Raw genomic sequence first — 15,783 nt, 5'->3', positions numbered from 1 at the left:
ACAGCTGAATACAAGCATGACATGAAATCGTTTGGAGCTTGGCCAACCTTAGTGTTCACTGGTATAGCGAGTTCAGTAATTAGAAATTAGTTGTGCCATAGGATACTCTGTGACTTGCACAGGAAAGCTACTGCTATTATTTTTACTACATATTCTGTCAAAAGACTGAGATAAACTTGCTACTGTGCATGGAGATAAACTTATTACTGTACATGCTAATGCAACAAGACCTTAGTATCTTTATCAGATATCATACGACGCTGGCAATTCCAGCCGCCAGCCAAGCGGTTGTACAGATGAATGGTTTGGTTTTACTGCTGGAGGGTGACAAATGAATTCAGTCTAAGAGAGGATGAGGAGCCGCTCTGTCTTACACACCAATGGCACACAGGTGTGCTGCGTTACGGAGTATTCACACTACAACCATTTTCTTCAGCATGCAAAAAGAAGCAGCCTGGCATTTCTCTTACGATGTCAGGTCTGCTTTGGTGCCTAGCAGTAGGTGCATAGACCAGGTTTTAAGCAGTCCATGCCTCCCTGGGCACGGTTCTCGGCTGCCCATGCCGAGGGAGGGAAAGGCTCCCAGAAGAGGTGACTGCAGGAGATAACTGTGTGTGGGTTTTTGCTTGGTGTTGCAGAAGCAGCTCAAAATGAATGCCCTCGATCAGCAAATATATTTCATTTAGGGAGTTAGATGAATCCTCTTTGTTACTTCTGTATGAGTGCAATGAGTAGGTGTTGTGTTCACAAAGCACTGAGTTCTATGCAAACGCAAACAAGAGAATGACTTGCCTGGAAAAGCTCTTTGTCATGAATAATGTAGAGGAGATGAATCTGTTCCCACTGTGGAACTGGAGATAATAGTCTAAAGAGGAACTCTACGACTTTGCTTTAGTGAGCTTTCCTGTCTGCCAGCCTTCACCAAAGACCAAAACGTAGTTTGTTACAGAACCTCGCAGTTAGTGGCCTATTTAACCTGTGTGGTCACAGAGTATTCCCTTTTTCAGGTCCATTTTAAGAGAATTTGCAGGTATTTCTTTTTATCTCTTCACTTTAGTCCCTTAACAGCAAGAGTCTGTCATGTGTGAGTGCGATGAAATTTTGAACTGTTGTATGCTTTGTGTAACTTGTCTGTATCTTGCTGCGAGGAATGTTCCATGTTTCATGTCCCATGGTTGGTTTCAGAGGACGTATTTATTTCCTTTACTACAAGCATGGACCTAAGAATATTTAAATGTTATTTAAATGACAAATCAAAATGAATGTACCCATGTTTTAGCAACAATGCTATTTCATGTGACAGTTGTGTATATTTCTCTTTTACTTCATCTTGTACTTCTAATAATAAAGCCTTATTACATGGAAAGTGAGATGGGGAAAGCCCTTCTATAAATGTCTATTTTAGATACCCACGCTCATCCCCCTGCCACACGCCTTCAGGCCCTCATCTGCAGTAATCCTCAGTGCCCTCCTTTGAGATCTGTCTACTTTCCCAGCAACGTGGGTTATGTTTGCAGTGGAAAACAAACAAACAAAAAAATCTAAACCAATTGGGAAGGAACTGGTAATCATTGTGACACGCCAGTCTTGAGAAAGAGAAGGGGTTGGTCATGAACTGGGGTGGGTATGAACTCTGCGAAGTTCCCCTATCCACGTCCCTTGAAGGGACAAGGTATCAGCCATCCACTGATCATAACAGAATTATGCTTTGTATGCTTGCCAAGACAAAAATGCTGAGGTTAATTTTTCCGCCTTGCATGCAGATTTTTGGGAAGGGAGGATCTCTGTTTTGCAGTTTTTGAGTTGCATGGGTAACGAGTACTAGATACAGAGGTCTAGATTACACTCTGAATTACTCTGTCTAATTCCACTGTGGGGAATGTATTCGTTATTGTATCTCAAGCCTGATCATGACCTTGGGAACTCTAATGTTACGGAAATCTTCATGGAAACCCTGTGATTTGTCAGTGGCGTGGCGTGTTGTCTTCTGTTGATTTTCTTGTGATTAAGCATGATGGATGAAAGGCTGTACAGGTGATTTTGAAAAGGACCTTCCAAATCAGCACATACCTTGGTCAAAACCAGGGCAAATCTGAGGTTTATCCAGGTTTACCCAAAAAGAGTGCAAGCTCGGTGGGAAGGGGGAATAGGTGCTGCATGCCATGAGCCTAGGGCTTGCTGTGCTGGACTGCAGGGATGGGAACGCTTCTGTCTGGTGGTGATGGGGAAGCCCCAGCTGCACCAAGGCAGAGACAAATGTTATGTTATGTTATGTTATGTTATGTTATGTTATGTTATGTTATGTTATGTTATGTTGCAAGCAGCCCTTTTGGCACTTCACAAGTTACAAGACTCTTTGTATTTAAATGTGAAACTCCAAGATTGAGTTTTTAAAAGCAAAAAAAAAAAAAAAAGTTTGGATGAAAAGTAGGGCAGGAGAGCAAGATAGTGACTGGATACAATCCATGAAAGAAGTAGGTCACATCTTGGACCCAGTAATAACTTCTAGAGAGAGGTCTGATAACCTGGGATGAGGGAATGGCCATGGGAACATGGAAGATACATAGGGATTCCCAAGTAGGTTTCTTACACGGATTTCAGTGAGCAGCTTCTCTTTTCTTTGGCTCTGTTCCCTTTTGTGTAAAACTGAGCAATCCTTTGATTTTCCAGCAGGGTTATATGAGAGGATTCAGCTAGCACTTCCACATTTGGTTAATGACACAATGGTTGTTCTAGCTTTAATTTTGGACAGAGAATAACCTTGCAAAGCACAGCCCTGAAACGAAGCTGTGGGAATTCAGGTAGGCACAGGCAACCCATCTGGGGTAGTCACACCACCCGACTGTGCGTGTAGAATTCAGGTCTCCTTATTTCTCCTCCCAGTGCATGCTTGTTTTACCCGCTTAGCACCTATGTATTACACTAAATGTTTACTCCTGCTAGACACTAGGGTCATGTTGCTGCAAACCTGACTTTCATTTTGTAATTGCTAAGTAACTAGAAAGGGTACAAGTGAATGGAGGCTTATACACTATATCAATTTAGGTGATTGTGGTCACCACCAGTTATAGAATCACAGAGTCATAGAATCATTATGGTTGGAAGAGACCTCAAAGATCATCAAGTCCAACCGTATACCTGACACCACCATGCCTGCTAAACACACTAAACCATGTCTTGAAGTGCCACATCTAAACGTTTTTTGAACACCTCTAGGGATGGTGACTCCACCACCTCCCTGGGGAGCCTGTTCCAATGCCTAACAACTCTTACAGTGAAGAAGTTCCTCCTAATATCCAACCTGAACCTCCCCTGGTGCAACTTGAGACAGTTTCCTCTTGTCCTATCACTAGTTACCAGGGAGAAGAGACCGACCCCCACCTCACTACAACCTCTTTTCAGGTAGTTGTAGAGGGCAATAAGGTCTCCCCTCAGCCTCCTCCAGACTAAACCCCTCCAGCTCCCTCAGCCGCTCCTTGTCAGACTTTTTCTCCAGGCCCTTCACCAGCTTTGTTGCTCTTCTCTGGACACGCTCCAGCACCCCAATGTCCTTCTTGTAGTGAGGGGTCCAAAACTGAACACAGGATTCGAGGTGTGGCCTCGATGATGATCACTTCCCTAGTCCTGCTGGCCACGCTACATCTGATACAGTTAAATCCATCTTTTTTATAACTCCCTGCTGTTAGCTACACAAAGGCAAACCATTCTGGAGGAGGCTTGGGACTGACTTCTGGTGCTAAAGCACTTTTCTTTGGCCACATGGTTTGAAGGTGTCCAAAGGACCATTCTTTGGGCCAAGCTCAGATCTCTCCATTAGGCACGTTGGCAGGTGTGGCAGAGCCTCCCAGAGAGCTTTCTCCACCAGCAATCTGATTTTTTGTGGCCACAAAGTGCCCCACAAAGTGAAGCCATGCATGGCAAGTGAGGGCAATGAGGAAGCTGGCTTCAAAACCACACTGCTCTGAACCAAAACGTACATTCAGCCTTTCTAGGCATGCTTATCCTAGTCTATAGTGCCCTTGTCCCCTGCCCCAAATAGATGCTCTGAGAGATAAAATCTTTATTCCTGGCTGTTATCAGTATGTTCTCTATGCTCAGGGTCCTTTTTTTCTGTGAGTGATTTGTTTTACACTCACTTTAAAGCTTGAAGAATGGGGTCATGATGGTCAAATTCACATCAAATTGCAGACACTTGTATTTTCCTGATGGTTAAGCATCTTTAAAGGCTCAGATCAGTCAGTAGGATGCCCAGACATAAGGATATAGGTGGAAATGAGATAACTAGAATTTGGCCTTCACAATCTAAACAAATTTTTACAGGAATACTGTATGTGCAAAAATATCCTAGAGCATTATCAGAAATTAAGGAATGACCTCTGTATTTCCCTGTATACAATTTGCATTTTGTTTAGCCTTCTGCCTTTTAATAGCACTGATTCCCAAAATGATGACCTCCAATAATCTGCACCTGAGGATAACCTTTGCAAAACCTGAGGTAAAGGCAGAAAGGTTTGCAGGGTGGCAGGTTAATGCCCATACTTTGTGTGAACTTTGTTGTGACGGTATGCTTCTACTGTCATAATGAGCACAGATGTCCTCATTAGGACTCTCTCTGAGCAAAAGATTTCAAACGCAGTGTTACTTAAATGTATGTTTGAATTTTTGGCATGAGCTTGGAGGCTTTGTTGAATCAGCACCACCTTCTCTAATTAAAGCCTGTCCTCTAGCTCATGATGTACACAGGCTGTACTGTGATCCTGGAAATGAGGAAAGACTATCACTCTTAGAAATGAAAAAGACAACCTTAATAATAGCCATTCTCCTTCCATATTCTATGTTTTATAAATACACGTCCAGGTGATGTTTCTGTACATCTCTGCAAACAAACACTTGTTAACTTGCAGAATTTTGCTCCAGAGCATACCTGGAGCAGTTTGATCTCCTCCTGACATCAGTGTAACCTTTCCTTGTTTCCTTAAACAAAGTGTATTTCTTTTGCACTGAGAGCCTGGTTTGTTGACAATAACGCTGTTTGCAGTAGTATGAAGTGATAAATATACTGTTCAGCTACTTGAAAAAAATAGAATAACCTAAGCTAAATAACACTATGATTTAAAGAAAAGAGTTCATATATTTTTTGTATAAATCACTTCCTCTATAATCTTGGGTGAAAATCAAAAGTGCTTATAAAAGTAATGATGATAGTCTGAAACATAGCTGGAGGTAAATATGCGTATGTATTTGTATTATATACACACACACACTTTTGAAAAATGTTTTCTAGTGCTTTTTGTAAACTATATATTTTTCATGTTTGTTACCAAGTTTTTCTGTTTAATAATGACATTTACCATATGCCTGTAAGCTATATTTTTTCAAAAACATTTTCATTTTTAAATACTGATTTTTCATCTTAACCAGTGTAACCTTGTCAATCTAGGGTGAAACAGTTTTTATCAGTTCCCAGAATAGTTGCTGACAATTTAAGGGACTCATTTTCAATTCTAAGTGCTTCTCCTTGCCTGTATTTCTCTCTTTAAAATACCTTTATGCAAAGTATTTAGAAAATTGTGAGTTGTGTTATTAATTAAAGTACGCTTTAATAATTAAATTATTATTAATTAAAATTAAACATCTGGGGAGCTGAGCTGTCGGGAGCTAACCTGAAGCAGATGCCGGGGCAGCTGTGACCCTCCGCTCCCAGCCCGGGGGACCCCGATCCCATGCGTGGGGTGGTCGGGAGCACCGGCCGGTCCCTGCGGGCTTTCGCCGTGGGATGCGTATGCTGAGCCCTGCAATGTAAGGTCCATAACTCCATCCTCCTGCAAGAGTCAGCATTTTCTTTGTCAGCCTGTGCTAATCTTCTGTATTCTCAACAACTGCTCCAAAAGTAAATACCATTCTCATCAGTCCAAGGTCAGAGACACTCCACAGTCACTTAACATATCAAAAACCTGAGTTACCCACCCCATACCTAGCCTTTAAAAGCTCATGTTGGCTTCTTATCTCATGGTTTAAAACCTTGTGTTGCTCAGTTATGTGGAGGCTGTCTTGCCCTCGGTTCTATAAGCAGCATTTGTTTATAAAACACACGAAAGGCATTTCCACACAGCTGGTGAGATCCCCTACTCCCCACAGAGGCTGCACAGACCCACATCCACCCGTGGGCAAGACACTTTCATGGGAACACGCAAATACACACACACACATCTATGTCCACTCACTTATTGAAAGACAGTGAGGCACAGTGCTTATAGATCATAAAAACACATGAAGCACGTGTGGAAAAACCCCAACAGACACCCACTGCCCCAAGCTGATTTAATTAATGAATGCAGACAGACCATGAAAAACTGATTCACAGCTGGAACTGCAGAGCCCACTTCTCAAACCTTTAGGTCCCATCTACAAAGTATGTGTTCAGGGTGTACTCAGTAATGTCGCTGAGATGGCTGTCATTGAGAGTGCTCACCCCTCAAGGGTCTCTGCCTGGGTCTGTAGCCCTTGGAGAAGTGCTCTCCCCTCTTTTAGCCAGGCACACTGCGCAGCTCATCTGCATTTCTTGCCAGCATCCTGTGTCGGTACCTGCAAGAGCTGTACCGGGTTTCAGTACTCTGCTTTGGGTATGGTTCAGGCATGTCAGAAGGTTCAGTGTTCAAAAAGGTTCAAACTTCATAGTTGTTCAAAGAGCATGTTGACTATCAATGCTTAAATACTGGCCTTGCAGCTTCCTTTTCTGTTAGCAGGATTTGGGCAATTAGCAGCAAGAACTATGAAGAGTAAGCGCAGGGAAGAGCAGTCACGTACATCCAGGTAATGACAAGTTCTTTCTCCATATGCAAGCTCCCACGCTTGTCTTTTTTCTTCCTTTAAGGTACCAAACCCTTAGAAAACTTCACTATCAGTTTTCTCAAGGCTTTTGGAGTATCTGTCTCTCACCCAAGAGCATAGCGGGTAGGTTGCTCACCTGAAAGGGTAAGGGGAAGAGGTGGGTTTTAAGCTCTGCTCTAGTAAGTATTTGATTATACACAGATCCTACCCGGCTCTGGCAGCTGAAGCACTCCCATACCAATGCTGAGAGACCAGCCGTTTGCAGGCAGAGAAGCAAGCAAGACTTTTCAGGACAATCTACTAGGGATGCTGTACTTTGTGTGTCTCAGCGACACATTACATTAGGATGCATAATTTCCTCATTTCCTAATCCAGTCTCATCATCACGATCTTATGATCCATTTGAAAAACAGCTGTTAAAAACCCATTAATTGGCTGAGAAAAACATGACCATTTTTTCTTTGTGATATGAAACAAATGGAAAGACAAATGTGGATTAGCTTTCTCCTTGTTTTTGTATGTCTTTTCTGTCTTGCCTTGTCTGCTCTTCCAAACTCCTCCAGTCAACAGTAGGGGGAATATGACATTACAAAACCAAATGGAAATGTGCAGTGGAAAGCAAGAATGATGTTTAGTAAAAACACCAAGAAAATTATTTTAGCTTGCCCACTTGGGATCCTGTTTTCTGTGTATGTGTTGGTGTGTCCACCTGGTCCCACAGTAACTGAAGGTACTGGCCAACTTCAGCCAAGTTGAACTGAGATGCTGTAGTTCCTACAGGTTTTGTGGAAAATAACAGCTGGCTAGAGGAGAAAAACCCTATTAATGAGAAGGCGGATAATTCATCCCTTTGCTGGGCTGTGGGGCCAGCAGCTGGCCAGCCCATGAGTAACTGCACGGCATTACTCAGCTGGTAACCTACACGTAGTGTGGGGACATGCCTCATGTGGAGCTGTAGGTTGCATGACAGAGTGCTGGGGATGTAGTACTGGGAGCTCTCTAGGGCTGTGAGAGGGTATGGTGAGGTGCAAGATATAATCCCATGTTAGCCAGGCTCCTGGCACAGGTGGAGGGAAAAGACCACCACGAAGCACTCATCAACTACTGGATTTCTGCTGTGACACTCCTATTCTGGTTCCTGTTCCTCCAAAGAAATGACAAGCGAAGAGGGAAAACTAAATGACCAAGCTGTTATCCCTAATCAATAGTCAAGTCTCTTTGTGTTGGGAGCGACTTTTCAGGCTGCCTTTGCAAACAAAGGTAAAGCAATACTCATTGCTTTATTTATTTTTGCAGGTGACCTGTGAACACACACCCCACGCTGGTTTAACAGAATGCCAAAGCTGCTAGTCAGAAAACTTCATTAACAGCATTTCAGATTACCTTCTTAATGTTAACGATTAACTTCCCTTAAGATAAGGGATTTGTATAAATCGTGAATCAATGTTTCACCTGAGAAAAGAAGGAGCACAGAGTAGCTATGATGTTTGTTTATGTATCCGAAGGCAAAGGAACTTGTGCATGTATTACAAAGAACCGAATAATCTCCTTTATGACTCAATGAATAAACTTTTCTTGCAGCTAAAATTACAATAGTATTACACACTGAGCAGTGTGTGCCTCCGAGTATAAACACTTGGGGGTAACTTAGAATCATAGAATCATAGAATCATTATGGTTGGAAGGGACCTCAAAGATCATCAAGTCCAACCGTATACCCGATGCCACCATGCTCGCTAAACACACTAAACCATGTCTTGAGGCGCCACATCTAAACATTTTTTGAACACCTCCAGGGATGGTGACTCCACCACCTCCCTGGGGAGCCTGTTCCAGTGCCTAACGACTCTTACAGTGAAGAAGTTCTTCCCAATATCCAGCCTGAGAACTTGGCAGCTTCTGCAATTGTGCTGTTAAAATGTGCTTTCTACATGGCCATCAACTGAATCGCATACTGGAGAAGAGTTTAAGGCAGCTGGAAATACAGAAATAGGTAAGGAACTGTCTCCATCCTGCCTGCCTTCAGCATGTTCTCTCTTGTCTTGTGGGATAGCATGGTCACTCCACAGGCACTGTCAGTCCAAGAAAGTGCCTTCAGACAACTTCATCACTGGGTTGTGGTGATATAAAAAGCTGCTGGTATATCTTGCCAAAAAGTGAACATCAGAGAGGGTAAAAGTAAGACGTCTTTCTATTTTGGATCATGTAAAAACTGAAAGATACCCAGCAAAGACACTATAAATTTCACCAAACTTTAGCTGTCTGAAAGTTAGGTACTCTAAGTTGGCTAGCCTTCCTTCGCAAAGAGATGTTTTCTCCAGAGGCTGAAGATACTGGTTTGCCCCGGCACCGTCTTTGGATGAGATGAGATAAGTAAGGTTGTGGAGAACTTCTCCCTCTTCATTCAGTACAGGAATCTTCCCTAACTGATGTAGATAGATATGTAGATAGACAGAAAGTTAAAGTTAAGTCAGATGAATCTCACCCAAGTGTCTACCATTTCACCCCAATTTAAGTTCAAATTTTGTTAGGGATCTAGAGTGTGATGTTGTTCACCACGACTAGTTTCGCAGACCAGTGAAACAGCATTATCTGAGCCTCAGTTTTGATTTCCTGGTGGGAATCAAACCAGCAGAGTTCTGGTTCTCATAGCAATAGCAGCAACGTAACGGTACTCTGGCTGTTTACACCAACTCAGGTAGGTAAGGTTCAGGTTGGGATCATTGCAGTGTTGTATCTGGTACTGTAAAAGCACATAGCAAAAAGAAACTTTTTACTCAGACAAGCAACAGCTGTATGAGAACTAGGGAGCAGGAGGACAAGCCAGTGCTAATGAGACCATGTTCTCAGATAGACCCAGACACGCAGGCAGTATGGCTGGCCATTTGGCAGTGTGTTCTGGGCCTGTTTCCAGAATTAAATGTAAAGGAAATACTTGGAGAGGATATGGCTGTGACTTTGTACATTTTGTCTGATTCGTGAGGAGTTTGCTGCACATGCGATGGCATCGTGTAATAAATCTTGCATTTATGTGCACTTGAAGGACGTGCTTTGTGTTAGCAGAGCAAAGGTTGTGCTCCATGAATAATTCATGGAGATTCATGATACCTGAATCTATTTCTTCAATAGAACAGGGCTGATTTGTAAAGGATGGAGAGGATATGGCTGTGACTTTGTACATTTTGTCTGATTCGTGAGGAGTTTGCTGCACATGCGATGGCATCGTGTAATAAATCTTGCATTTATGTGCACTTGAAGGACGTGCTTTGTGTTAGCAGAGCAAAGGTTGTGCTCCATGACATGATACCTGAATCTATTTCTTGAATAGGACAGGGCTGATTCGTAAAGGATGTCATTCATAGATTCACAAAAAATGGCCACTGATGAAATGCTAATTGTTATGCTATAAAGACAGATCAGGGTGAGATAATGTAGACACTGGGGCTGGAGAGTGATTTTGGTGGCAAAATACTGATATGGTGTGGAAGGGACAAGGTTGCAATAGTCAAAGTAGAGCAGGAGATGCAGTAGAGAGGACAAAAGATCCAGTGATTACTGAAAAGTCTGGCTCTTGAAAATGTTTGGAGAGAAAAGAAACAAAATACAAATGTTGTATGGTGGGAGGATATTAGCATATTAACCTGAAGTCTTTCACACCTCAGAAATATCGAACGCCTTTGACAGATGAAGCAGAGACATTTTAGGTTTTAGGTTGACATCAACCTAAAACCATTTATTGCCAAAATATTTGAAAACCCATCTGGAGTATAAAATAACAAATTATGTTGGACGTTTTGCACTTAATAAGGGGAAAAAAATGCAGTTTTGTTCTAGCCTTTGGAGATACAATTACAGCTGACACGCTGATTTATTTAAATAGTAGACATATATGAGAACTAGTCCTGTTGCTCCTTCTGCATAGTAGTGTATATATGAACGACCTTTCAGAAATCTAGAATGATTTTTATTCTCATTTGCTGCATGTAAGAAAGTTTAATGATATTAACAGTTAAACCAGCTGTTACTCTTTATTTCACGGATAACTTTTTTAGCAGTAGGGTCGAACTCCCACTGCTTCGATCCATGGAAGAAGTAGAATAATCCTGGAAATAAAAAATTAAAGCATTATGTTATGGATACAAGAAATAGTTTCATTCTGACAAAGCAGGGAACATCATCTTTGTACACACAGGACAGCATCTCTTCAGTTCTGTCTTTTGCAGGATACAGCAATAATGACATTCATCATAACTCCAGAACTTATGTTCTTTACAAGTAAACCAATTTTACTTAAAAGCTTATTTCATTTACCTTTCTGTTGGAAAACGGCATCAATCTTCTGGCTAATTCCTGGAAAGTCATTGACTATCCGTCTAGGATAACCCTTCTCCATGGACTGGCTGTTTTCATCAAACCTAAATCGTATGAAGGGAGACATGTAATTTTACAGAGTTTAGACAAAAATTCTGTAATTAAGCAGCTGCTGAAAGGTGTCCACTATCTGTAGTTTGGCTGATTTCACCAGGGTCACAGAGAATAAATGGATCTACTCGTACAAATGTCTGCAGGATGCTGGCCATTGCATTTTCCATGAGGTGGCTACTTGTTTGCTAATAAAGGCAAGCACAGCTCCAAAGAAGGATCTGGAGTGAGACAAATTGAAGGAAGACCCACATTTTTGACAGCAGGGATGGGATTTTCCTACTCTAATGATAGCAGTGTTGACAGGCAGCGCATGGAAACTGGCTGGCTTGATTCCCACTATAGTGTCTGCACATATTTATTGCATAAATTTTAAACTGCTTTTAGACTTTGAAATGATGTTGTATGTAGTCCTTTACTAGCTGACAGATTTAGATGGAGGAAAGGAAGCTGACATTTCTAATACAATCAAGTTGTCACTAACTGAGCCAGGACAATTTTTATGAGATGGGGCTGAATTTGGGGGCTGAAAGGAGGACCTAAAAGGTTCCTCAAGTTTTGAGGAACCTTGTCAGGAAAAAAAGCCAAGCAAACAAACAAGCCTTTGTTTTAGTTCTCCTTGGATACAAGAAATACTTTTCTCAGGGACATGAGACCGAGAGAATGAGTTACTAGGTAAGAAATCCCTGCTGTGGTTTTCTTGCATGCTTTTGTCTTGTGATCAAGGCAGTAAAATAGCAATGCATGGTATTGTAAATACTCTTTCCAAAACTAGCAAAAACAAAGGACAGGAAACAACATGTAGCTCAAAATCCAGCTGACACTGTATGCCTCACTGAGGAACCCCACAATTAGTCACGATAAAGGCTGTTTGACCCACGCATGCTCCTGGTTGCCTGCAGAAGGCCTTTGCAGCCGTTGTCCTTGCACACAGAAGGCATCTGTCAGCTTCGCAAAGCTGACTTTTTGCTTCCATTTGCCTGGTATTTGGGTATCAGGAATCCCTCATGCCAGCTTGGGAAGAGGATTTAGAAGCAGCATATGGCAAAACCAATGCTAGCCAGCCAAAGAAAGGAACTATCACTTCTATCTCTCTAAAAGAGAGAAAATAATCCAGGACTTCTCAGCAATCAGAGAAATCCTGCACAAGCCATCCCAGACAGCCTTCTGCTGAAGTAGGTTAGCTTTCAGATCTTTATTTTCTGGAGATATTTTTGTCTATTGTATTTGCAAAAATTCTCTACGTGCTGGAATTTTTTCAGCTTCCAGACATGATGCCTCAAAATGGTACTTATCTTGAATACCCATTTCAGGACACCCTTAATCTCTCAGAAGTTAAAACTTCATTCTTCTGCCCGTACAGGAGTCAAAGAAACATTTCTATGAAAAGTAGAATTACTATAGTTACCTAGTTAAATGGAGAAGTCTGCTTTTTCTTTTAGCACATGGACAATTTTAATTGTATTCAGATTACATTGGAATCAATCACAAGAAAACATTTGTCAGTTTTTCTTACCTCCAGTACTTGTCACCTATGAAAAGGTGTGTCTTCCCTGTATTTTTATTACAAACAGCTGCATCAATTTTCTTGATGCCTTTAGGGAAGCCCAGTGTGTTGATATTCTTTGGATAACCAAGCAACACCTGATATCCACTGATAACCCAGAATTTATTGCCTGTTAAAAAAACCCAAAAATACTTAGTTTCACCAGTGATTTTCAGACACTAAAAGAAAAAATGCACTTCTGTAGTGTAGGTTGTAGAAAAACCAGATGAAATGTCGTAAGTTTTTTTTTTTTTATTTATTTAAAAAGTGAATTTTATGCACATATAGCTATCCTTCCTTCCTCCCATCTTCCCACAGAATTAAAGGTAAGAAAAATTTAAAGAAAATCTCATACTTCACCTTTGAAAAATAGGATCTGATCTTTCATGTTCTCATATGCAGCTTCAATACCAGGTGGTAGAATTGGCCAGAAGGTAGAAATTAATTCACGTTCAACTGCTGAGTTATCGGGATAGACTCGCCACAAGTGCCTGATTTAAATATGAACCAGTTTTTGTAGTAAATAATAAACCACAGACATTTCTGTATATGCACAAGAATGTGAACGATGTTATGACTTACAAGCTCTTTCTTGTCAGTTGAGCTACCTGGGTCGATGTGTCAGAAAGGAAAACACTCCTCTCGGTGGTTTTATTTGTTTTGGCTTCTTTCTGGAATTACCCTTCTCGTTGGTACGGATTGATTAATGGAATCAGCTACAAGCAGCTGAAAAATTCAGGTTGTTCCTCTACCACACAGTAAGAGAGTTATAGGGTCCCAGATGAGCCTGAGTGTAAGTTCTTCCCTGGACGACTTACCCAGATGACTTTGGGCTTATATAGGTGACTGGAGGAGAGATTGGCCCAACAGTATGACAGAACGTACCAATTTCTTAGGAAATGGTTGCTGCATTTAGTCATGTCACTACTTGATGTAAACATCTATACATTTGGGAATAAAACTTTATTGGGACTGAGGTTTTTGGAAAAAAATGAAGCATGTTTTTTGAAGGGATCCTATGAAAATATTAGTATAAGTTGTATCTGCTAAAAGCTTTATTTCTATGAACTCAAATCTATCCATTTGTCTCACTATAAATCCCATAATTGTAATCATGTGAACCACCAAAGTATTCAGTCTTTGTGGAAATCAAGAAAAAATAGACCTCACAGAGACAAATGTCATATCAATATTTACCTGCCCTTTAGAAAAATGACTTCTCGTCGGAGTGTAGTTATAGCATCGAAAGATATCTGGGAGCCACAGGTTTTAGGTGAAGTAGGGCTGGCTGGCCTTTTATCTGGGACATTTGGTGGAGATCCTAAGGGAGATGTTTTAGTAAAAAAGACACCAAATTTGTAGACACATTAAGGTTTTCATATATAAATGCAGTTTTTATATTATAAGAACACAATTATTCTTGTGGTGAGACTTTGTGAAAGACATTATTTCTCTCCTGCTTACTTCTTTTTTTAAGCGTTGGATTTTACTCACCATAAATGGACTGAATGCCACTTATATCATCTGGAGAGAGGGGAAATTCGCTGGGGCTGACATAGGCGTAATTGGGGAACATCAAAGCCCCCTGGTCATTAGAATGGGAGAGACCCAGGGCATGGCCAAACTCATGAGCAGCTACAAGGAACAAGTTGAACCCTTAAAAAATGGATAGAGAGAAGAGATGAGTCTAATTTTCATCTGCAAATGGTTGATATGAACACAGCAGCACTGTTGCTCAGTGTCAGTTTTCATACAATATATTGCAATTCACTGGAGTATGCATATGCGTAAACATATTTTTCGTATAGGATAAGGTTGTGTTCTTCCCCCACTAGAAGGGAAATACTTTTGGCCCTCGTTCCTGCTGTTCTTTCTGTTAGCTACTGAAAGTGTGTGTGTGGCATGCGTAAATGTCTGGGGGTGAGTGTGGGTGCAGCTCTGAGGAATGTCCTGGCAGGGTTTCCTGGCTGAGCTAGGACAGATTAGATAGTGAGTCAGATCAAACTAACAGCTCTGCAGGGCAAGGACAGGATGATGCACTCCGTGTTCACTTGAAGTACCAAAGTGTCACTCTGTGTGTCACCCTCCCTCCTACAAACCTGAGAAAGAAAGGTGAGATCATCAATAGACGAGGAAAAATGTAATGTTAGCAGAACAATTTACCTTTTTATCATTAGGACTTTAAAGTTATGGTTTCTTTATAGCCTTATCAAATAAAATACCTTTTTAAAATATTATCTTTATGCATGCTTATTCCCAGTGAAATATGTTAACACAGTAAATAGATAAAAATGGAGTTTCCTTCAACACGCATCCCTCCAAGCAACACGCCTTTCTGAATTAGGGAAGAATGATCATCTGCCCTGCAGACCAAGAGCCAGCAATATCAACAGACTAAGTGAAGATCACAAGTCTGTGGCAGAGCAGAGGACTGGTCATCGATTGCCCAAGAAAGGCTGGCTGAAGCCAAGATATCTGTTTATCAAAAAAACAAACAAAGTCTCAATTTTTCCACGTGTATTTCCAGTCCTCCCCTCTCACGAGTCCTCTGAGCTGTCCAAGGAGTTCTGCAATGCCTGGCTGCTGGAGCCGTGCTGCTGAGGAACAGCAGCAAAACTGGGGTTGACCCGTTCAGTCCCAGTGTGGGGAAAACATTACATTTTATCCGCATGACATGTCCACCCCTCATACTTCTTTTTTTATTGCCCACCACAATAAACGCGCCCCCCTCCTCCTCGTGCAGTGCTCTTACGGCACCTGCCTCTTTGTTAGCTCCTTGCTTTTCCTGCAGAGTGACCTCGATTCTCCCGCTGCAGTTATCCTCTGCAGTTTTCCATCCCCAAAACTGGACGAGAAAAGGCTCTAAAGTACAACAGGGTAATGTGCCCGTGTACTGACAGATCTGTCAGAGGCATTATGTGATGTATGGCCAGCCTGGAGGTTGAGGGGAGAGGGTTGAGGGGAGCAGATGGGCCCCAGACGGA

At 41.7% G+C, this 15,783-nt stretch overlaps 1 protein-coding gene across 1 annotated transcript in view; it reads right to left on the bottom strand.

Annotated features, from left to right (window-relative positions):
- Positions 1-10,725: 10,725 nt before the first annotated feature.
- Positions 10,726-15,783, bottom strand: part of LOC104163038 (matrix metalloproteinase-27-like) — a 7,373-nt gene continuing 2,315 nt past the window's right edge. Inside the window, exons 5-10 of the mRNA XM_009701917.1 lie at positions 14,294-14,455; positions 13,997-14,120; positions 13,160-13,290; positions 12,770-12,929; positions 11,143-11,246; positions 10,726-10,934 (exon numbers count right to left, since the gene is read on the bottom strand). Coding sequence (XP_009700219.1) covers positions 10,834-10,934; positions 11,143-11,246; positions 12,770-12,929; positions 13,160-13,290; positions 13,997-14,120; positions 14,294-14,455 — 782 coding nt within the window. The 3' untranslated portion in view covers positions 10,726-10,833. The remainder of the gene's footprint in view (positions 10,935-11,142; positions 11,247-12,769; positions 12,930-13,159; positions 13,291-13,996; positions 14,121-14,293; positions 14,456-15,783) is intronic.

Source organism: Cariama cristata, unplaced genomic scaffold (genome assembly GCF_000690535.1).
Source record: "Cariama cristata isolate BGI_N322 unplaced genomic scaffold, ASM69053v1 scaffold2096, whole genome shotgun sequence".
Classification (NCBI taxonomy): Eukaryota; Metazoa; Chordata; class Aves; order Cariamiformes; family Cariamidae; genus Cariama; species Cariama cristata.
Note: the sequence above shows the minus strand (reverse complement) of the source record. Positions and strands in the feature narration are given on the sequence as shown.